Source organism: Osmerus eperlanus, chromosome 16 (genome assembly GCF_963692335.1).
Source record: "Osmerus eperlanus chromosome 16, fOsmEpe2.1, whole genome shotgun sequence".
Classification (NCBI taxonomy): Eukaryota; Metazoa; Chordata; class Actinopteri; order Osmeriformes; family Osmeridae; genus Osmerus; species Osmerus eperlanus.
In genome coordinates, this window is record NC_085033.1 from 1,937,829 (window position 1) to 1,961,743 (window position 23,915).

The following is a 23,915-nucleotide window of genomic DNA, read 5'->3' on the forward strand; positions in this document are numbered from 1 at the left end:
CGAGAGAAAAACAACCTGGCTGTTTTGTTTTTTTTATTTGATAAACATGGCATAGTCCTCCAATTAGAAGGCAGGATTTCTGTAATTAAAAAGGTGTCATTTCACAGTGTGAAAGAGTCTGTGCCTGAGGAATGTTGTTTTCGTCCTTCCTGCACCTCTCTCCTCCCTTTACCTTTATCTTTCTCTCTCTCTCTCTCTCTCTCTCTCTCTCTCTCTCTCTCTCTCTCTCTCTCTCTCTCTCTCTCTCTCTCTCTCTCTCTCTCTCTCTCTCTCTCTTTGTCCCTCCTGGCAGGGTAGTTCCCCAATGCAGGGCAAGTGGTCAGGTTACACACCAGAGCCCGCCCCCAACAACTTGGCCCCGCCCCACTTGTTTACATTCCACTGCCCATATTTGGAGAACCCCCCCCATGCCTTCTTTGGAGCTCAAGCCCCTCACCTTCTCTATGCAGGGAGGAAGAGAGAGAGAGAGAGAAAGAGAGAGAGAGAGAGAGAGAGAGAGAGAGAGAGAGAGAGAGAGAGAGAGAGAGAGAGAGAGAGAGAGAGAGAGAGAGAGAGAGAGGAGAGAGAGAAAGGGACAGAGACAAGGCAGAGATATTCCTCACAGCACAACACTGCCCTAATGCAAACACACCACTTCACACTAGAGGGCCAGAGAGAGAGAAAGAAAGAAAGAAAGATAACGGTAAAGGGGGGGAGAGAGGTGCAAGGAAGGACGAAAACAACATAGCTAGAACGTAGCTATCTCAGAATTGTGAATGGCTCTGACCCGTCCGCTATCTACATAGTCACGTTTCCTTCCTTCGTTCTCTCCCTTTCCCTTCTTCCTCATCTCAATGTTATGTGTTCATGTGGAGACTGTGGTTTTTATCCCTGCCTATTTACCTGTCTGCATGTGAAGGAGAAGGTAGGAATGTGTCCTGCATTTCTTTCTTTGAAGGAGGAGGGGGGGTGAGAAATGGCTGTGAGCTTGAATGGGGGAGGGGGAGTGGCGTACGAGCAGAGGGAAGGGTTTCACCGCTGACAGGGGAAAGAGAGAGAGAGAGAGAGAGAGAGAGAGAGAGAGAGAGAGAGAGAGAGAGAGAGGAGGAGGGAGGCATCTGTCTTCAGAAGTGCTAGCACCTTGCCAGCAGGAATGTTGTACGAAGGATTTGTTGGACTGCTCCTGGGAGATCTGACCTGGGCCACAGAGAAGGCCTGACGAGTGACTCTAGAGGGCCGGATGTGAGTTCCAGCAGTACGTTGTTTGTGTGTGCCTGTGTGTGTGTGTGTGAAAGAGAGAGAGAGAGAAAGAGAGCCCGTGGTTGAGTATGGGAGAAAGGGTAGGGGTGACCGGCATGAGGAGGTTCAGTGAAAACGAGGAGATGAAGGAGGAGGAGAATGAAAGCTTTTATCATGCATGTCTGGTATTCGGATCCTCCAGTCTTGACTGAAAAGCCAGTACTTAACAGGCAAGACCGAGAGAGACACTCAGGGGTCCTGTTGCTGCTGTCTTTTGTTGAACTAGAGGAGAGTGACAGTGAAACGACAGCTTTTGCTCATGCACTCGTGCAGACCTGCTTCAGGCGCACTCTTAAAATACAGGTGCCATCTGTGGCGGCGGGCGCCTATCAATCTGTCATTTTCCCAGACCTTTCCAGAGTCACTGAATTAGAGATTGATTTTCTCGTGTCTCACCAGCTTACCTGTATGGTTTAAATCTGCTTGCATGGAGCCAGAAGGGGGGGGGGGGGGGGGGGTGTTTAGACATATGCTAAGGGGTGGGGATGTGTGTGGGGGGGGGGGGGGGGGGGGGTAAACCACAGGAGGGTGAGGAATGCTCAGGTCAAACACTGAACACCCCCAGAGCAGAAGACAGATGGCTCTCACTGATACTTATATAACCTGAACACGACCACTACCTTTGAAGTGGTCACACACACAACAAGTGGGAGAGTTCCCCAGGTACTTATATGAATGCAGACATTTAACATTTTCACACTTTTAAGTTATGGTGATGAGTGAAAAAAATTACAAGTTTAATAATTCACAGTTTTTCGTTTGTGACTGACTTTTACTGTTACAACTCTTAGTTAAGAATGATCCACCGGTATAAGCTTGAGCTGCAGTGATTGTGCCTAGCTACGATATGCCCTTTCCTCTGAAAGGTACAAATAATAGAGAACAACAATAATGAAGAATCGGAACAAATGTTGACATTCAGTGTAACAAAGTCTTGTCGGAGCTCATGTTTGTGTGTTGTATAGGAATAGGGAATGCTGATGGAGTCCATGCAATTACGGTTGTCCATTCATTATCCTCTACAATATGACCAAGTCAACAGAGAAGAATGTTGCATGGTCTATGTTTATCTGTGTCGACCTGTGATTTGTTTGTCGAGACCTATGACTTTGTGAGTCCTTGTTTACTTGTATTTGAGAGAGCGTTTTTTTTATCGTTTCGTGTGAAAGAGAGCATTGTGTTGACAGACTTTCGAGTGTGACAGAGAATGGGCGAAGTTGTCGGTGACCTTGTCCTGTCCCTGTGTTTGCGTGTGTGTGCGTCCGTGTGTGTGTGTCTGTGTGCCCAAACCAGCTGACCGTTTGAAGCGCTGCGCTCTCTTGTCGTTCCAGCGCCACGCTCCCAGATCCAGGAGAAAGCCCTGGGCACCATCAAAAGAAGCCCCAACGGAGGAGCCTCCACGCTGGGAAGAGGTGTCCGTGCCACCTCCACCACCTCCAGCCCCGATCACAGCGACCACGCCCTGTCTGCCAGCAGCGACTCAGGCCTCTCCAGCACCTCCCTGTGGGCTGACAGACCAGCCCCCACCGTCATCTCCTCCACCACCTCCACCACCTCCACCATTAAGCCCAACCAGGGGCCCAGCCGTCAGGAGAAGGCCCAGCTGAAGCGCCTCCTGAGCGGGTTTGGCCTGGAGGATCCCTCCCTGGAGGAGATGGCCGACAACGGGCCGGGGGTGGGCGTCCAGCGGCTCGTCCCGGCCCAGGTGCACGTGAACGGGGACCCGCGTCCCCGCGAGAGGGAAACGGACATCCTGGATGACATGGTGCTGATGTCTGGCCACGACCTGCGCAGCGTGGACAGCCTGGGGACGCTGTCCTCCTCCTGCCACAAGAGCAGCCAGAACTCCCTGCTCTCCGACGGCTTCTGCAGCCCCGGAGGAGAGGAGCAGCAGCAGCCCCCCAGCCAGCACCACGTCCTCCAGCAGCAGCAGCCCGCCCCGCCCACCATGGAGGAGTACGAGCGCACCTACGTGGAGGCCCGCAGGGGGGGGCTGGGGCCCCGCAGTGCCTCGGTGGCCTCTTCCACCCCCGGCAGCGCCGCGCCCAAGCAGCAGGTCTACCGGCAGGGCAGCTACTCCACCCACACCTGGGTGCGGCAGCAGCAGATGGTGGCTGCCCAGCAGTACGCCTACATGCCCGAGGAGACCCCCCACCAGGGGGACATCAACGGGGACAGATACCCAGGGGACAAACCCGACGGGAGCCTTCCCAAGCCAGCTCTACCCACAGTACCGCAACGAGAACCCATCGAGACCCCAGCCAGCGGCCAGAGAACAGTGGCGGTGAGCCGCGAGCAGCCCACGGCGACGGCGGTCAACAACAACAACAACAACGTCAAGCGCGATGAGGAGTTCAACTCCCTGACGGTGGACATCGACAACTCCATCGACCAGCTCAACCAGCTGATCATGGACCTGGACCCCACGTTCGTGCCGGTGCCCACGCGCTCGGCGGCGGCCAACAAGAGGACGGGCGGAGGCACGCATGTGAACGGGTCCGCCGCTCACGGCGCCGGGCACAGACTCCCAGATAACGGTGCTGCCGCCGCCCTGCAAAACACACACCAGACAGGTAAGATGATGGCAAGCAACTTGGTATGGTGGTGGTGGTGGTGGTGTGTGTGTGTGTGTGTGGGGGATCGTGTGTGTGGGGTAAATCAGCATTCCTGATGACAATCATAGAGGGCCTAAAAGGTGGAAACACTCGGATGGTGGTGGTGAAATGTGATTCATCCTCTACTAACGAACCGTGAGCTGTTGTTGGCAAGAGAACACTAAACCGCTACGTCCTCCAGCGAACTGGGTTTGAACTGGGACTGCGTGTGTGGTGGGATGGCGTGGAGAGCCACAAACGTCAGCGCCTCGCCAGCTCTCACAACACGGGGTTAACTGACAAACACCTCTGCTCCTCTGCTCCCACCTGGGCCATGTTAGCGTGGGGGAACTGTCGGGCCTCCTGCCAGGCCTGCACAGGTTTTCATATGTTCCCTGCGCCTTTCTGAGACAGAGAGGAGCTGTTGGGGCCTGTCTTCTCTGTTCAGTTTATCAGACTTTAGGATCAACACGGTACATGACGAGAGAGAGAGAGAGAGAGAGAGAGAGAGAGAGAGAGAGAGAGAGAGAGAGAGAGAGAGAGAGAGAGAGACTTATACTTCAGAGGAATTTTCATGGGGAGATGAATATGCTTTGCATGGATTCATGTCAAGCTGGACTTTTACCTGTTTACAGTGTCCTGCCCTTTTATCCCTTCATGATGCACATCACCAAGTTATTTTTTGTTTGTCTTTTTGTGTGTGTGTGTGTGTGTGTGTCACGTATTTAATTCAGAAAATAGTTGAAGAAATACTTATTTGATAGTTGGTACACCTTAATCAACTAGCAGAGAAAAATCCACTTGAAAGATTTTTTTTTCTTCACACAAGCAGGTAAAGGGTTGGAACAATTGCTAGTTAACTCCATCTTCAACCACTCCCCCACTAAACTACATGTTATTATCTGCCTGTGGGCTCGTCAGCTAACCCTCAGGAAACAACCTTGCAAGGCTGACATGTTAAAATGGCTAATGTGCATAAAAATAAACTTTAATTGAAATTGTCAGCACCATAAGATGTGTAATATGCTTTCAAGCCTAATGTATTACACCAAAAGTTTAAGCCAATAGACATAGACAAAATTGTGCACAATTGGGATGGGGTTAATGACATATATTCTTTGTAATTTATTAAACAAATTACACTATTAAAGCTAGGATAGTTAATGTGTAAGCACATATTTTCTGAAATAAACGTAATATCCTGATTACAATCAATAAATCAAATGCTTTCGCAGTAAAACCAAATCCATATAAATCTGTGCCCGTCGCAGGACTGTAATAAATGTCCAATCATTGAGTTCGGACCGAATGCAATAATTGGATGGCATTAGGATTGAATGCAATGATTGGACGGGTTACTGTACAGTCAGGGGTGTTTTGGGGGAGTTGCTTTGAAAGAAGGGGGTGGGATACTTTGGGTTGGATACTTTCAAACTCAAGCCAAAATGACTAGTTTTAGCAAAACGTACCTACCCTTCCTTTAAGTGACTTTTTAAACACTTTCACTTTCACAATGTAAAAAAACATTATTTTTGGCATCCTAGCACGATTTGAAGATAGGCGACATGCGGACCCATTCGACATCTCCTCGCATGGTCAAAGTCCCATTGGGCCTGTTGTTGACTTGAATAAAGTACGTTACATATTCAACAGGATTCTTCCATCAGACATCATCTCTAGTAGTCAGACGCTTGTTGGTGAATAGACTACTTTGGTGGGCTGAGGGGTTACTGATTTGATGCAAGGCTTATTGGAGTTTCCACTGTTCGTCTCGCATAGGCCTACTGCCTGTAGTCCAGTAAGATATTTCCAGCTGGATATTGTTGGGGGAAATAGATACCATGCCCTGGTTCAAGGACACAAGACCAGTTTCAAAACTCTGGAGCCAAAGAATTCCAGGAATGTTCATTGGTTCTCAGTGCCCGTAAGCCTCCCACCAGCTAAGACTACAACCTACAGTTTGTTTTCTGTAAATCAACAGATTTCACAAGTCCATGTTTTTGGTTTGTTGCCTCTCCCTAGCAGACTTGTTGTTTTGAGTCCTTTAATTCGTTTGAAGTAAAAACGTATTTAGACTTAAGCTCAGAGACTATGGTGTTTCAAAAGCACAGATTATCTTTTTTCTCCACTTTTTCAAACCAGCGGTGTGCGTTACATGTTGTGAACTTGTGCGTGTTGACTCAAGGACAGCCAGTTATCCTCCATGTTGTTTTCACCTGGATTCGAGCGGAGCGGAGGCAGCGAGGGCAAGAGAGAAAGACAGAGAAAATGGGCGTGTTTGAGAAGGGGGGAGAAAGAGAGAGAGAGAGAGGTGGAGTGGACGAGTAAGTGCTCGATAAAAAGCAAGCAAGAGAGAAGGAAAATGGACTTGAATGAAAGAGAGAGAAAAAGACAGATACAAAGCCAGAGATCGAGAAATAGAGAGAGTGGGAGTGACGGTTGAGGAGAGAGGGAGGGAGAGAGTGAAGGTTGGGGAGAGGGAGAGAGAGAGTGAAGGTTGGTGAGAGGGAGAGAGAGAGTGAAGGTTGAGGAGAGAGACCGGCTGTCAGCAGTATGTGAATCACAGGCAGAAATGTACCTGGGAACAGCCTGGGGCATAAAGACAAGAGGAGAGAAGAGTTAGAGAGTAGGGAGGGCCGAGGAATTTCCAGAGATGGAACAAGTGTGCCCCAAGGGAACGTATTTTCCACCCCAGAGACCCATGCCTGTCTGTGCATATCAACTACATACTGTAAAACGCCCATGTCAGACTTCGTGGACAGCCCCGGAAACAAAACACAGAATGTATTCCTCCTCCCTATATTAAATAAGGTTATATCAATGAATATCAATGAATCATAAAAGCTATTTTAGGCTTTGACTGGTATTGTGTTGGTAAGCAGAATACAGAGCCACATCCATTAGCTTAGTGTGGTTGGGGCTTGGGGCGTCAGGTGGCTGAGCGGTGAGGGAAGCGGGCTAGTAATCTGAAGGTTGCCAGTTCGATTCCCGGCCGGTATTATAACACATTCAATCTATCATAACTACTACATAAACAGCGTGCCTGACACGCCACAGAGACAACAACACAATACAGTACAGTACAAGGATCACTTCATGTTGAAACCCAGAAATAAGTGCCACTCATTTATGCAAATGTAGCCTCCCATACAAAAGAGCAAAACAAACAAAAGAGTCCCCAAATCACTCTTCTTTCGGGAGGCTGCTCTGCTGCTTCAGCAGTGATTCTGATCTGAACACGGAGCAAGGGCACATAATGGGGATGAGATGCATAATCAGTGTGTGTGTGTGTGTGATCACCCCCTGCATTTAGCACCTCACACCATTAGCATTCCTCAGGGCTGGGACAGCAGCTTTTGTTAGGGCTTGAATTAACACCTCTGTGCTGAGTGCTGCTCCAGTCCTCACCAGAACCCGCCCCCCTCCCGTCAACCTTGTGGCCAGTCAGGAGACTGTAATAATGCAGTCCCCCTACCACACACACACACGCCAGCAGCTGTTCCTCAGCTGTTCTCTCACAGCAACACCAAGGCCGATGTAATTGGGGCTGATGTCGGGCAACGCAACAGTACTTTTCACCTCCTCAAGTCATAGCATGTGAAACGTTTCCTTCCTTCATCAAGTGGATCTGCTCAGAAATGAGCTCCAGAAACATCTCAACCAGCCCCTGAACGATCTAGTTTTACGAAGCCCAGACCCTTGTGTTCTCATTGAGTGACCATGAGTGACCATGCCTGTGTGTATCTCCTTGTCCCTCCGTGTGTGTGTGTGCAGCTGTCCAAACCTGTGACGTCGACAGAGCAGACGGTCTACGCGCCCTGAGTCGTCAAGGAAGTGACGTCACAGACCACCCGGACTTCTGCAGCTCTGGCTGGGGCGTGAGCGTGGTCCAGGAGTACCGAAACACGAGGACATACTCTCCCTGCGTTCCACACTCCCAGTTGGGCAGGCGCTGGGAGGGACTCCTGAGCACTGAGGTTGCCTGGGTGGAGCTGTGGTTAGCTACTGGTTTCTGGGTGTCTGGTTTATCCATGTCGTTGATGTTCACATGCATGTTTTTGCTGTGTGTGTGTGTGTGTGTGTGTGTGTGGAGCAGCATGGCATGCTGTACAGCAGTGACAGCGTGGACTACCGCCCACTAGGCCCGGATATGGACAGTGGGGTGGATCCAGGCAGCGACATGGCTCCTCCCACTCCTGCCTTCCCCATCTCCCCTCCCACGCCCTATGGTGAGGCTCCGCCCACCCTCACCTGAAGCGTCTCCTTTTTGCTTTTGCGACTACAATATATGATTGATTATTTACAGATCTTTATTGTTATGGGGTCATGCACCTTGATCGGTGCCCTGCCCTTATGGTCTGACAAAACCGTTAAATTGAGTGGTCAATAAATACTTTGAATAACCATGCATCTCTTTTTTTCCAGTGAAAAACATGGCAGAGTTTACTCAACTGAGGCAAACTCCATCTCCCAGCATGCCCTCTTATAGAGACTACAGGACAGAGCATGGTAGGTTATTGTGTGAGAAACTTGTCATTTATTATAATTCAGCAATATTAGGTTACTAGTTAATTTCCCACAATGTCTATCATACTTATTGCGGCCACTACTTGACCTATGACAAAGCCTCTGTATTTGTAGATGTCTGTACTGTTGAATCGGTGGCACAATGGATACATGACCAGATAAGGAGGCAGTGGGAGGGTCAGATGGCTGAGCGGTTAGGGAAGCGGGCTATTAATCAGAAGGTTGCCGGTTCGATTCCGGCTGTGCAAATGATGTTGTGTCCTTGGGCAAGGCACTTCCCCCTTCACTTGCCTGTACTTATTGTAGTTATTGTAAGACACTCTGGATAAGAGCATCTGCTAAATGTAAATGGGTTTCAGTGGGCTTCCCTTCATTATGTCACTCTAAACTCTTTCTCACTCTCATTCACATCTCACTAATTACGTTCAATGAGCAAGAGTGTGAGTTGTAGCAGTCTTGTGGTTTGTACGTTGAGGCCTAAAGTGCACCCTCTATTCTAGTGTGTGTGTGTGTGTGTGTGTGTGCGTGTGTGTGTGTGTGTGTGTGTGTAATTGTGTTTTTGCTGCAGACGTCAACTTTTGCTGGTCACCTTGTCTACCAACTAATGGAAGATGTCTGTCGGAGGTTAGGGAACGGTCGCTTGGGGACATTTCAGTGTTAGGGAGACCGCTGCATTATACTGCTCTCTGCTGTTTCAAGGGATTCCTGACGTGTCCTACGCCAGCTGGGACAATATATATGTGGTTCAGTTCCTGAAAAGAAACATATCTTTTATAGCTCATAATGGTAGAGTTCTTTTGATTAAAAAAGGAGCTCTTTTTTATTTGTGTGTGGAGGTTTTGTTGTGAATCTGGATGGCTTGAAGTGGTTGTACACACCCAAACTATATGATTGTTCTCTGAGGTGGAGAGGGAATTGTGTGGTGATATGAGCCTTTGTAGCACTGCCATGACAGGACTTTCATGTACCAAACCCAAGTCTTTTCTTAACTCTTTACCAGAATATTTTCACAAACAATCCCCTTCAGATGAAAGGAAATGTAACGTCTTGAAAAAAGCCATGCCGAAAACAAGCGTCAGGTTTAAGATTTTTAATAAGCCTTGTCTTCTTCTAAACATGCCACAATAATGGCACACTTTGTTTATTTTTTTTACTTCAGTAGAGACTAAAGATTTAGTCCTTGGGCCTTTCTGATGGAGCTATGTTTCCTTTCTGGGAACACGTGAAGTTTGAATTCTGTTCTTCCTCTATGTTGAGGAAGTGCTGGTGGGGTTGAGTGATGGAGTGACATTGGCAGAGTCAGGGTTCGACACGCATGGAAGGGGGTGTCTCATTTACAATGTGACCTGTGTGTTTCCTCTTTGTCCCCCACTGACCCCTGCCCGGCCTGTTGCCATAGCGATCTCAGTCGGCAAGGGATGCCGGGGGTGGCAGTGCATCGGAGGTCTGCCTGTGCCCCCATGTGCGCTGTCCTGCCCACCGTATTCAGATGTCTCCGCCAGGTTACCACGGTTACAGAGTGTCGGGGGGGGGGGGGATCAGGGCACAAGAACGCTTTTCTTCCCCGTTGAAAGTGGCTCTGGGTAAACAGAGACGAGGCGGACAAAGAGAGAACCAGCCCCGCTCATCCTCCTCCTTGCCCTCCCTTGTTCTCAACGAGGCAGCCCATGGGAACAGCATCCAGCCAGCCAGCTAGTCAATCAGCCAGCCAACCGCTGAGCTATGTGGAAACATGTGCCTTCAACATGTCTGGAGCACCTGTCAGACCCTTAAAAGCCATGATTGATTAAATAAAAGCTTTTAGTCAATCATGTAAGGGGGGGGGGGGCTTCTCCTTTCTCTCCCCACATGGAAGCAGGAGTGTTGACTCAGTCTGGGGAACGGGCAGGCCGGCTCTGATGAGTATGGATCAATTGCTGCGGTCGAGCTAGCAAGAGGACTGAATTAAGAGGCATTTAATCTTCAAGGCCAACTGCTTTCTCAATGACACAGTCTGTTGCACAGTGAGCGAGTGAGACCTACCGCTTCATGTTCCTAATTCCATTTGGGTTTTATAGCAGTTATTTCTTTTTTAGAGCCATTTCCATAGACGTGTGTATATCGCCATCGACGTGCGGATTTGTAGCAGTAGAAAGAGACCTTTATTGTGTTTCTAGCCCGAGTGTGCATGCAGTGGAGTCATATCTGATGTATGTCTCTCTCTCTCACAGACACACACACAGAGCACCATGGTTACTCCGAGATGATCGGCCATGTTAGACTCTCCTCAGACGAGGGCCTGCCCGACTCCTCCCACAATTGGCATCGGCCATTTGGCGCCAGACCCTCCGCCTCCACTCTCCAGAGGACAGACAGGTACAGCCAATCACAAATGAACTTTCGTAACATCTCCATACACCCATTCTAGTGTGCTGCCAGTGTCTTGAGCACCTCCTTGATGAGACGTCCTTGATGGGCACATCTTCTATCTCCCTCGATTCAGCCCATCCACGGGACAGCCCTGGCCAGAGGGGCCTCTTCTCAGCCGCCACTCCTCCCTCAGTGCCTACCCTACACCCAGACTTCCCCCTTCCCACTCCATGTCCCTGGACTATGGCCAGCACTCCCCTCCTCTGCCCCACGTGCACCCCCACCCCGCCCCCAACGCTCACAGCTCCCCGCGCGGAGGCCAGCGGGTCCGCTCCGCCCGCCACGCCTTCGCCCGCAGCCCCGCCACGTGCAGCTTCGACGAGCAGGACGACTCCGGCCTGGGCCACGGCGCGGACTGCCCCGCCTCGGCCTCCTCCCTCCTGGGCAACGGAGGCATGGACAGAGGCCTCCTGACCTCCGCGGACGGCCCAGGCAGAGCCCAGGGCCAGCCCCCTCTGCTCCCCGAGAAGAGGAGGGCATCAGACGGGGAGCATTCCCTGGGCACGGCCTCTCCGGCCCTCAGTGGCTTCTCCAGTCCCCATAGCGGGAGCTCCTTGAGTATCCCCTTCCCCAACGTCCTGCCAGACCTCTCAGCCCAGACATCACGCACCGCCTCTCCCTTGCCAGGTAACGCTCTCATGCTAAGTCACCACTCCCTTTATACACCCTACTTTTTTGAACATAATTTATTATGATATCCACGAAAGGATGTCCTTTGGGTTGAGGTGATTTGAATTTCAAGGATGTTCTTTCAGCTTGGGAGATCTCTCTGTGCTTTGTTGGCACCATTGAAGGACTTTGATGTGGAAGACGATTGGTGTGTTGGCTGATCGCTTGTACCTCTGTGCCTTTTCCAGATGTTCTGGCGAGCAAGCAGGTGACTGTCAAATTTGTGCAAGACACATCAAAATTCTGGTACAAGCCAGATATCTCAAGGGATCAAGGTAAGGGGCCAACTTTACCCCCTCAAAAAACAAGTCATGTTTGGCTGCTTCAGTCGCAGCAACTCAATCTCATTCCTGTGTCTGCTTTTCTTTCTTCTCCTCCTCCTCCTCCTCCTCCTCTTCCTCCTCCTCCTCCTCCTCCTTTGCAGCCATCTCAGTCCTGAAGGACAAAGAGCCAGGCTCCTTCATCGTCCGAGACAGCCACTCCTTCAGGGGGGCCTATGGGCTGGCCATGAAGGTGGCCACGCCCCCTCCCTCTGTCCTGCAGCAGAGCAAAAAAGGTAGGCGTTAAAAACCCAGGGGGGCGGAGCTACTTAGGGGGGCAGGGGTCAGGATCTAGACGGCCGTTTCCTGTGTGATTAGGTTACAGGTGACATGTTCCAGAAACCCCATCTGTAGCCGCGGTACCCCAGGCACACTGTGTGAGCGATTCGAGGAAGGAACGCAATTACAGCCCCAGAAAGCCTTCTACGGTTTCATCCCTCTGAGCACCTTGATTCAGAGCCACCTGATAGTCCTGCCCCTGTGCTCCCCAGCTCCTGCCTGGCCTACCTGACTCTCTGGCCAGGGAAAGGATGTAGCCAAGCAAAACCCTTTAGCTGAGGCCTCATAAAAGTGAGGCTAACATTTCACACCCATACAAAGAAGCCAGGGTTTTCTAAAGCTGACTGGATTCGAAGACTCCTTCTCCTGGGAGACGCTTTAAGCTGAACACTGTGGCTTCACAAGGTGGACATCTAGTAATGAATAGAGATTTCCCTCGTGTTATTTTCTGTTGTTGGGTGTGTTTTTTCTCAGAACCAGAACAGCATTCTTTTGGAATGGGTGCCTGACTTCCTACAGGCCAAGTCAGGTGTTGCGAGTCCAAATGAACTAGACAGGCTTCATCAGAATCAAATCATTGACACACGTCTCTCTAGCGAATGAGAGCGCACCAAAACAGCTACTGTCAAAGAAGGTTGCTAATCCCAGCAAAGTCGATAACCGCCAATGCTCCAGAGATGTCTTCATATTGTTCACGAGGAAAGGGAGGTTGGAGGGGGGGGGGGTGTATGTATTAGGTCAGAGCCCCGTTCCAAAAAGATGTGACCCCCCCTCACTCCCCTCAGCTACACCTGTCCCTTTGTTAGGCCTCCCCCTTTCGTTTCCCGCTCCTCTACCCGCCGTCTCAGAGTAGCACCTGTGGTGACAGTGACGTCATGAGAGGGCTCGCCTCGGCACCTTCCAGCAAGAGGCTTTGTGGTTCCTTCAGAGTGGGAAACCAGAGCCATCTGCAGGATTGGGTCTTTATCTCCACCTTTGTTCTGGAAACATTCCTCCTGAACACACTCTGCAAAGCCCCTTGGAAGGGGACAGGTGGAGAATGACAACAAACTCCACCTCAGGAGTAATGACACTGTGTAGATTTTCTAGGCTTTATGTAACTCCCCGAAGCGTGTCAGAGTTATGTAATGAGTTTATGGTTAGTGGAAGGTTATTGCTAAGATACCGCTGTTATCAGTATCTTGCGCCTGTTAAATGGAATTGTATTTAATGTCTCTCCCTGTCTGTTCTGTCTTGATATCTTTTCTCTGATAGGTGGAGATCTGTCCAACGAGCTAGTCCGTCACTTCCTGATTGAATGCACTCAAAAGGGAGTTCGGTTGAAGGGCTGTCCAAATGAGCCCTACTTTGGTGAGTTTCTCCTGTGCCTCACCTCACACTGAATTGTATGAACAGGGGACCCCTACTGGCTGTCTGTTGTCTGTGCCAGGGAGAAAACCTGGGCCGTAGTGCCCTCTAAGGGGGACTGCAACAATGAGTGAAGCTCGTCGTAAAATAGTCTCAATAAAAGGTACAATAGAAGGTTTTTTTTACTGAACTTTAAAAAAAAAAGAACATCAATAAAAAAACGGTATTAACACGCTGTGTAGCTGATGAAGCCCACTGAGAGTTGTTTAGCATCACAGACAGCTCAGTTCCAGTGGAATGTTAATTTCTCATTTTGGAGTGGCCCGCTACTTTCCAGCCCTCCTGTTCTAGCCAATTACCTTTGGCGAAGCAGGTCTTTCTCCTTGGCTTATTTTGTGAAACCACTGTCAATCAAACTCGAGCTGGAGGGAAAGCGTAGAAGTTCAGACAAGAATTGAGGGCACTACTAGTACCTATTGCAGCTTTAAATGTGATGAACGTTCCTGATGTGTTGTTTTGTTTTTGGCTCGCAGGTAGTTTGACTGCGTTGGTGTGCCAGCATTCAATCACCCCTCTGGCCCTGCCCTGTAAGCTTATCATACCAGACAGAGGTGAGATATCATCTCAGTATTCTACACACATACCTACACCCACCCACTAACAAACACACACACACACACACACAAGCACACTGCACTTACACGTTGCCAACCAACCAAGTGTCAGACAGAAAAGATGGAGTTGGTCTTATAGAGTACTCTAATTATATCCAGCGGCTCATTGACTAAATATAGTTTAACGCGATGAGGTATGATTCCAGAAGAGATAATGAGGTTGTGTACATTACTGCTTTCACCACAGATGAATTACCTTGACTGAAAATGAGCTCATATTTCATTAGTAGACCAGAGGTAAAACAAACATACAGTGAAAAACCGTAAAGAAGAAAAGACTAACTTTTGTTAGTAAGAGTTATTTTCTGTCAAGCTCAACCTACTGAACTGATGTTGATGTGCGCGTGCATGTGCGTGTGTGTGACTAGATCCTCTGGAAGATGTGATGGAGAACACCTCCCTGTCAGTTACCAACTCTGCTGCCGAGCTACTGAAACAAGGAGCAGGTAGGTCCACATCCCCACCCCTCTGAGGCACTTTGTGACAGATGTAGCACAGGCAGCAAGCAAATCAGACATGAGAGGTACCGACATTAGGCTTCAACGGCTCCAGTCCATGAACAATCCTAACGACTCTGTCTCTCTCGCTTTGTCTTTCTCTCATTCTCTCTCTCTCTCTCTCTTTCGGTGTCTCTCCCTCTCTGTCGTGTGCAGCCTGCAACGTGTGGTTCCTGGGCTCCGTGGAGATGGAGTCTCTGACAGGATACCAGGCGGTGCAGAAGGCCACTAGTGCCATCCTGGACTCTGAGCCCGTGCCCACCTCCACGGTGGTCCACTTCAAGGTGTCCTCGCAGGGCATCACGCTCACCGACAACCAGAGGAAGTGAGTGGCATACAAACACAGGCGTAGACACAGCCGAAATCACCAACACATCTCTGCCTGCAGGAATGTCTGACGGGGAATATATTTTGTTTACCCCGCCCCCCCTTCTCTGTTCTACCTGATAGGCTGTTCTTCAGGAGGCATTATGCTGTCAGTACCGTCATATTCTGTGCTCTGGACCCACAGGACAGGAGGTGAGAAATTGACATACTCTAGAATAGATTATTTCATATATTTTATATAGCGCTTTCTTTAGGTACTCAAAGTCGCTTTACAGAGTCCAGTATTCATTCAGACACAGTCATACCGGTGGTGGTAAGCTACAACTGTAGCCACAGCTGCCCTGGGGCAGACTGATAGAAGCGTGGCTGCCAATCAGCGCCTACGGCCCCTCCGACCACCCCCAATATACACATACAGTATACATTCCCACAGTGTATAACTATTGTTTAGTGGATCATATCTATGGTATAATCAACCTTGTGATGCCCAATCACAGGTGGACAAAAGACGGCTGCACTTCAGCAAAGTAAGCACTCTTGCACCCCTCATGCAATGTTACAAACGTACAAAGTTCCTAGAAAAGGCGAGAAGTATATATTACAAACCTCTTTCTTCCCCTCCCCCATCTCCAGGATTTTGGGCTTTGTTGCCAGGAAGACGGGTAGCGCCATGGACAACGTGTGCCACCTCTTTGCCGAGCACGACCCTGAACAGCCAGCCAGTGCCATAGTCAACTTTGTATCCAAGGTGATGATTGGTGCCCAGAAGATCAAATAGGCCCATGCCACATGCCGTGAGCTAATTGGCTGGCATGATCGTTTCCAGGATTGTACACAAGGAAGTGATCAAACTTCACTCTGGCGATATGAAGCAGGTCATCAAGAAGGAGGTGGACAGGGCTCTGTAGGAGACTCCCACCATCCTGGTGTGGGAGACAAAGTATAGTGGACCCTGGGAGATTGGTGTTCGAATGAGTAGGAACATACTCACAAACCCATGACCCATCATCAGTTCAAAGCATTATATCAACAAAGACAGAAGGGAGAGGGAGGGGGGTAATGGAGTGAACTCAACACCCTATCTTGAATGGGGACCATATCAGTGTGGATGAATAGAGCTTACATGGCTGCTATTGGATACTGTCTCCCAGTGGAATACATTTTAAATTCCTGGTGATGGGCCCTGACAAACTATATTTGAATGGACTCTCTTCTATTGATGAGCATAAGGGACACAGCATGAGCATCTCAGAGGAAAATGCAAAATTGTTCCATTGTCAATTTAACTGCTACACATGTTAATATTTCAGTGTCTAGTGGGTATCCAGTTTGTATGTTGGCCATGGTTTTGACCCTGTGTTTTCCTTATAAAATGTAATTCTTATTATTTTTATGCACAGGAACCCCTCCTCATGGCTATACTCTCTCATTGTCCATGTGGCTTGCATGTAAAGCTGCATTTCTAAATGTCTTCAAGCTATTAAAGGTGTAATAGGTAAGGTTTTTCTGTACAAAAATATGTTGTTTAGCAACTCAACACCAGTGGAATGTTAATTTCTCATTTTGGAGCGGGCCGCTCTTTTCCAACCAATTATGTTCCAGCCAATCACTTTCAGTGAGGCGAACCTTCCTTTTCTGGCTTATTTTGTGAAACCACTGTCAATCAAACTTGAGCTGGATGAAAGCATGGAAGTTCAGACAAGAATTGGGAGCACTGTTTCTTCTTTTTGAATTCATTTTATAATGTTACCTATTGCAGCTTTAAAGTATGTTATATACTTCTACAAGATATCTTCTCTTCACTTACTCTATGCAATGGAAAAATTATTTTTTTAATGTACTGTACCATATTTTTGATTATATATTTTAAAATAGTATTTACTCTATGCTCATGATCAAATTATACAATAATATTATCTCACTGTCAAAATTACCACTATAAAGAAAAAACTATACAGCAAAAATAAATTGGACAGGAGTGTGCATGTGTTGAAAAAGAAATGAATAAAACTACCAAACTAAATATTTTATGTAAACCTTAATATATTGTAGGTAAGCGGACATGAATAGATCAAAGATTCATCTGTACTTTTTTAAGACATTCCACTTAGTTTATTGAATTGTCATTTTACTGCAGATGTTGGCCTATAATCTATACACATATTTTGTAATGGCTTAGTAAAAAAAAACATATATTAGAGGACTTTTGTATATTGTGATTGAAATTTTGTTAGGAATGTCAAAAAACAACAAGTAGTTGTTTCAGACTATTTCATGAGTTCTAAAGTTGTGCTTATAAAGTCCAAACATATCTTTTGATATATAGGTTTAGAGCCGGGGTGGTCAACTCTAACATTGGTCGTTATTCTTGAGATGACAATTCTGCTGTCATTCTTTCTTTCTAACCTGAGGAGGGACCAAACACATCCAACATGTTGCTAAATGCTGTAACCGTAAAATGTGTATATTGGTATTCTGTTGTATGTTTGTCATATATTGTAGTTTTAAAGTGTACATCCCATAATTGTATCTTCACTTACCTCTCTAATCTAATTTGGCTATGATTCATGTTGATCTGTGGTCCTTCATACCTGTTGTTGTGTATATTGGAATTGCATTGTCAATGTTGGATGTACATAAATAAAAGGGAAAACTTTTACCATTGGTTGCTTTGATGGTCGAATGTGGAAGAGGCACCAGTAGTCAACTATTGAAGGGCATCAAGGCCTGAGTTCCACCTTTGTCTACATATTTTCACAGGTGACCGAACCTTATGGGTTAAATACATTCTAGATCCAGTGATCCAGTTTTGTTAGCTTTTGTCTGAACTATCTTTTCAAATTTTGGCCAGAGGGGGGTGCTATAGGAGTATCAAGCAGATGCCTCCACTGTGTACAGGAGATGTGTACAGTAGACTACAAACAAAACCATGTTTAGGGTATACAGAATAACAAATGGTACCACCGTTGTGAACACATACCACACACACACACACATATGAATCCCATGTTGACCCCTCCCCTTCCCCTAGGGTCAGGTCTGGGCAGGTTGGTCTTCACCAGCAGCAGTGAGAGAGGCAGAAGGAGCAGAGTAAAGAGAAGAAAAAAAAGACGACTGCCCAGCTCTACTCCACTCTACACTGTCTCCTAGCAGGTGGTAAAAGTAAAGAATTCCCCTCCCGGTGAAGGGGGGTGTCCAGGAAGGAAGTGAAGGCCCAGGTGTGGTTAGTTGCGAGAGCAGAGACCATCTCTGTCTCTGTCATTTAGTCTGGACTGGCCCAGTAAAAAAGGGTTCAGAGGAAACAAGGGTTTGTCTGAATGTTTTAACCAATACCAGTAAGATACAACAAAGTTTGTCTGTATTCCAGAGAACCAATCCAAATCAAGCTTTATACTCAAACAGGCCAATCACAACTATCAGATACATACTGTTTACCGATTAGCTAAGAATACACTAGAGGGAAATGCAGCCATTTGATCAAAAACAGAAAATTTTCTGTGACACTATTTTTTTCAGTCACCATTAACACATATTGGCAGCTTCTGACCCGGTCATCACATAGTTCTGTGTTTGTGGAGGATAATCCCAGTCTTTGTCTATGGGTCCTGTCTTGCCCAGCGCCTCCTAACATGACACTGATTAAGCCTGTCACATATACAGTAATAACAAGCACAACTTTGCCAACTATTTCCACAGACAACAGTCCAAGGCTTATGGGGAGGAGCTAGTCAAGTCTGGATCTGCCTAGCCCACCAATGACGCCTCAGAGATAATGTCTCTGGCTGGAAAGCTCCGGTTATTAAAAAGCAAACTCATTTCCAGGCTGCATTGAATGGCTGCCTAATGAGGGAGGCGGGGGAGATCTCTGTTTCAGAGGTAGAACAAAGGTAGGGAAGCAGAAATAGAAAGTTCAGTTTGGGATGACCACACAATCAGAGGCCCTGTTTTGCGCTTGCAACCTAACCTCAAAATACCAATGTCAACCCCATTAGGCTAATATATGTTCCATTGTGTTTGAAACCAAAAATAAGGGATTTGGCTTGGTTCCTTTGGTGCTAAATCTGTGATTTAAAGTGAGCGCCTTGGCAAGACTTAGGTAATTCACTTCACCTTGCTATAGGTGACAGTCCAGTGGCAGCCAAACAAAAGAGATCCATTGTTAAATCTTTATTTTTATTTTTACAAAAGGCTAATGCAGAAGTAGGCTGAAGTTCAATTTCAGATTGTTAGTTTGCCAAAATGTAGCAATCTTTTTAAGTGTTTCAGTAAGGAAGCAAACTCTATTAATGTATCACATGACACCATTGTCAAGTTAAAGCTTCCCAAAGCACTTTATACAGATTATACAGTGATTATAAAAGTAAAAGTGGTAGTTTGGGATATCGTCTGCACATTATGACAGTAATGCATTGTAGTTAGGAGCAGTCATAAGCATTCAGCAACCCATACCTGTAAACAATTTGCCCAACCTGTTGTACATCCAGTAGTAGACACAAAGTATCTAAGGTTTACTGTTTTTTAGATTGGCCCGCCTGTATCGAAGGCTGAACAGTAACAGCAGCAAAAAAAAAATCAATATTTTGGTATTGGTAGCATATGGTTTGTTGGAGGGTGTGTCCTCACCGATGTCCAAACCAAACCTGCACCCTTAAGGAGAGGTGACCCATTTCAGAGGGTTATGGCAGGTGCCACAGAGTCTCCCAGCCTCAGTCTCAGTGTCTGTCTCATTTACACCCAACCTCTGAAACCCAATGGAGTCTGTCTGGCCTCCGGACCTCGCTCCTCAACACCACCTCTGGGGCTACTGAGACACCTCGGCAAACAGCTAGCTCCTGACAGCTGGCCTGGAGGGAACAATAATGGGTGAGCTACTTTTCCAAACTGTGTGTGTGAGGGTCAGAGAAGGTGAGAGCAAAGATAAATCAGGGGTTGTTGGTGTCTCTACGTTCTGGCTGTGAGTAAAAAAAAAAAAAACGTGGAAAGAGATTCCATTCAAATAAAATATACTTAAAACTTAACGCTAAGCCTGACACAATGATGATGGCCGGGGCTGAAACCTGTCAGACACAATTACAACTCTCTTTATAAAACGCTCCCATTCCAACACCGACAATTCCCCCACTTCAACTCTCCACATAGGCAACAAGCCACATGTCCACAACCACAGACCACTAACACGTCCAAAATAAATGAAGAAGAGAAGGCCTGGTGTTGTCCAAGAGTCGTTCCCTCCTCCAACACCTATGATTTCCCATGAAGCTTGTCATTGTCCCCCAGAGCAGCCAAGACAGACAACTGGAAATTAAAACATATACTGTTCTACACAGTGCAATACAAATATGAATTCCAATCTGTTAGGCTATCTGAATGCATCTGTTGTACAGACTGCACACACGTTGTTACATGTGTAGGTATATATATGTGTGTGCGTGTTAGGTAAAGAGAGAGAGAAAGAAAGAAAGAACGAAAGAAAGGTTTTCCCTGAAACATACGTTGTGTACATGTTTAGTATTTAGGTTTGTGTATGCCTGCACGTGAGTGTGTGGATTCAGGGGTGTGTGGCGTTGAGGGTGGCGGTGGTGGTGTTAATGGTGGTGGGGGGGTGTAGTGTGTGTGTGTGTGTGTGTGTGGGGGGGGGTCGAGCCATCCTCCAAGTGAGTGGCGCCACTCTCAGCCCACTTCCTAGCGCTCTGCAATCCATCAGGCAGGGTGCTGAGAGTTCTTCTCCCTCTGTCCTTTCCCCTACTCCCTCCATCCCCATCCTCCTCCTCTTGCTACGGCCTAATTAGGGCCTTGGATTGCTCCCCTGTCTGGCCAGCAGTGGAGGGGACCACAACTGCACCAGGGTCCCCTTGCGCTTTCGCACGAATGAAGCTCTCCAAAAAAAGATGCGACCGCCTCTGAAATTAGATGAAAGATGGCCTCAACACCCCCCCCCCCTCCCTCCCTGACATCTCTGGCCACCATTAGGGCTGTTTCTCTCTCTACGCTTTGTGGATGTTGAGTATCTTTCGCACCCACACAAAGTTGTCAGGAAAAGTGTCCTGAGCAATGGGAATGATGAAAGTGTTGTCTCTTTGGGTTGTTCTGTGAGGGGGCTGTAAAAAGGTTTACAGACAGCACAATTACAAGCAAGCCAGAGAGACTGGCTCATAGAACAAAGAGACTGTCCCGTACTTGTCATGTGATGGCCTAGAATCAGATTCTTAGACATCCACACCCCCCCAACACCATCACCACTAGCTCACTACTGCTTGGTGGTGTCTGGTGCTGGAGGGAGAAGGACAGTTGTGTGGGACACACACACCAGTCTGCCCTGGGTAAACTCAGACACGTTCAACGGCCCTCCAGCTGATTAAACTATGGGCTTTCTCTCTCTGTGAGTTTTGGCTCTCCCTATAGATTCTTGGGCTTTTTTTCACTGTCACTGCAGTAACACCATACCCTCCCCGCACTTCTGCCCCTACCCAACCCCACCAAACCTAAGATCAGATTCTTTAAAAACATGTTTTTTTCTGGAGGAAAGAGAGGATTATTGAACTATCATGTCTAAACCTTTGCTAACAACAGTGGGAAAGAAGACCTTAGAAGACTCCAATAACAGAACCAGATAGAAGGCTCCAACAGCCGGCTCCAGCAAAGCAGCTATACAGCATCAGCCTACAGCACCAGTAAACCTGGGTTGTAGCAATGCACAACAACAGTCAAGGCACGGTAAACAGTAAAGGATATTGAGGGCAACGCCGCATTTGGCCTTCAATAGAAAGTCACAGCTAGCTAGGCTAAATGAGTTACAATTCCCATTGTCCTCCTGCATTGGGTTCAAGAACGTGCACTTGGTGTGCTCCAAGAAATCTTTGGTGAATTGTCCGAATCATTTTTAAAACGTCGGAAAATTGCTACGGATTAAGATTTGACAGACGGTTGTGGCTGGCTGACATTGCTTGTGACAGCAGGTTATGTTAAACACATGTACTGTAATATCCTGTAAGTGCAGACAAAAAAACGCATTCTTCATACTCGTTCTTTATTGAGTGCCTGCGCTGCGGGACAACATTCCGCCGGCAAAACTTTCAGCGAATTACTCCTAGGCCCAACGCTCTCCTCCGCTATGCCGAATATGCGCAGGTGGTTGAGAGACCCCCCTTCCTTAAGGCTCCGACCGGATAAAAGGGAGGAAAATCAGCGGGCTTTTTTCAGCATATGAAACAAATGTTTGGCATTCCACTGGGCCGTGCTCTGCTGTAGACCTGTCTGTTAACAGTCGACGGGACGCCAGGGCTTGTTGGCCACTCATTGGACAGGGAGCTCCAAGAAATGTTAAATGCCAGGCAATCGTGCACGACGTTTTTTTACACTGTTATTCTTCTGAGGTATTTCGAACATTTTGTGCGGGTGTGTTCGTTCTCTCATCTGTGACCGATTAATATGGGACCTAAAGATTGATGTAGGTTACTGTAATTACTTTGGCATCTCTCACATACACGTAAGGAATGTGTCCTTATTTTTAGTTTGTGCTTTGCATCTTTATCGACAACCACACCAACTGCACAACTGATTCAGCAATTTCGCACGCCCTGACGACAGTTTCAAAGTCCAAATAAGAATTTGAGACATATTGGACGGTTTTAACTGGGAAGTAGGCTACGGCCTACAGATATTTAAAAAATCATGCAAGGTTGATGCGATGACAGTTTATCAGATAACCTACCCCTGACCTTGCAGACCTATTTAACCGTTCCTAGTTGTTTGTAGCTGTTTTATAATTCCAATAGTTTATAAAATCCTCAAGATATCTGGTTCAATGATTTAGCTGCAGTATACTTCTACATCCACTTTTGGTCCACATCCACCTTGGTCTCTTAACTGCTCCCACACAATGTTATTTTGCAAGGTATTTAATAAAGTGCTTGTGAACTTGGTAACTCTTGGATAGCCACAGGGGTCAAAGTCAATGTATTGGATTGACAAAGAAGGATTGACCAAGAAACCCTTGTAGCGACTCTATGATTTGTTGTAATCAGGAATGCAAATGTTTTTCCACCTTGTGTGTGTGCTCATTAGCACACCCACACAGACAATCTGTAATCAGTTCAATCTAAAATGAATTTTTAGAGCTGTCTTAAAAGATAATACACCAGATATCAATCTTAGATCAGCTTTAGACCAGTTACATTAAGCCTCAAACCAAGTGACGTCATCACGGTGATTAAAACATGTAATCCTGTTACAAACAATTGGCACTTGTGTCAACCTGTTGAATGGGTTCTAAGTACACTAGGAGTAAGGCGCTTGTTCAAGATTTTAAAAGGGATCTTTCTTTAGAAAGGACTTACATCCACATACATAGGCTATACCTAAAGAGACAGAAAAAGAGACTCCTTTTTCTCACTATCACATAGACGCAAACACATACACACTGGGAATGTTGTGTTTATTGAAGCAATTGCTTGCTGAAATGCAACACTCCTTTCTGTCTCACTGGTGTGGATTTAGCCTGTTTCTGTCTAGTCTAGGCTGAGCAGCCTGGGGCCAATGAGATTTCGATTTCAGAGAGGTGTCCTGCCAATGTGCTGTGATACCGAACAGGTTGGAGGGGAGAACTGGTAAAGTGTACTGTTTATTCTCAATTCCAACCTGAACTCGAGGTATCACACAAAAGGAGAGAGGGTGCACAGTTAGCTAGCTCTCATCATTCTAGACATAAATTATTGGTGAAGTTATTGGCTTTCCCTGAAAGGAAATATACAAGCATCTGGTTAATCCGGGCATGTTGGACATTGACAAAAGTAATACGAAAGTGCAATCTTACAAAGGCTTTTGTACTCATTTTAGGGAACAGTTTTTACTTTTTTTTGAGAAGCTCTTTTTATTTTATTTGCTTAAAACCAAGTGGAAGCAAAACCACAACTCGTTTGAGGGGGTGTGACTTCAGCTGCTGGCTCTATATATTGAGACGATGTGTTCAGTGGCGTCATGTGAATTACACGCAGA

At 47.2% G+C, this 23,915-nt stretch overlaps 1 protein-coding gene across 1 annotated transcript in view; it reads left to right on the forward strand.

Annotated features, from left to right (window-relative positions):
* Window positions 1-17,578, forward strand: part of LOC134036722 (tensin-3-like) — a 32,168-nt gene extending 14,590 nt beyond the window's left edge. The window contains 15 exon segments of the mRNA XM_062481777.1: window positions 2,610-3,851; window positions 7,647-7,849; window positions 7,969-8,101; window positions 8,298-8,381; window positions 10,610-10,754; window positions 10,882-11,435; window positions 11,666-11,752; window positions 11,902-12,033; window positions 13,331-13,426; window positions 13,957-14,034; window positions 14,466-14,543; window positions 14,751-14,919; window positions 15,045-15,113; window positions 15,419-15,448; window positions 15,555-17,578. Coding sequence (XP_062337761.1) covers window positions 2,610-3,851; window positions 7,647-7,849; window positions 7,969-8,101; window positions 8,298-8,381; window positions 10,610-10,754; window positions 10,882-11,435; window positions 11,666-11,752; window positions 11,902-12,033; window positions 13,331-13,426; window positions 13,957-14,034; window positions 14,466-14,543; window positions 14,751-14,919; window positions 15,045-15,113; window positions 15,419-15,448; window positions 15,555-15,699 — 3,245 coding nt within the window. The 3' untranslated portion in view covers window positions 15,700-17,578.
* The last annotated feature ends 6,337 nt before the right edge of the window (window positions 17,579-23,915 follow it).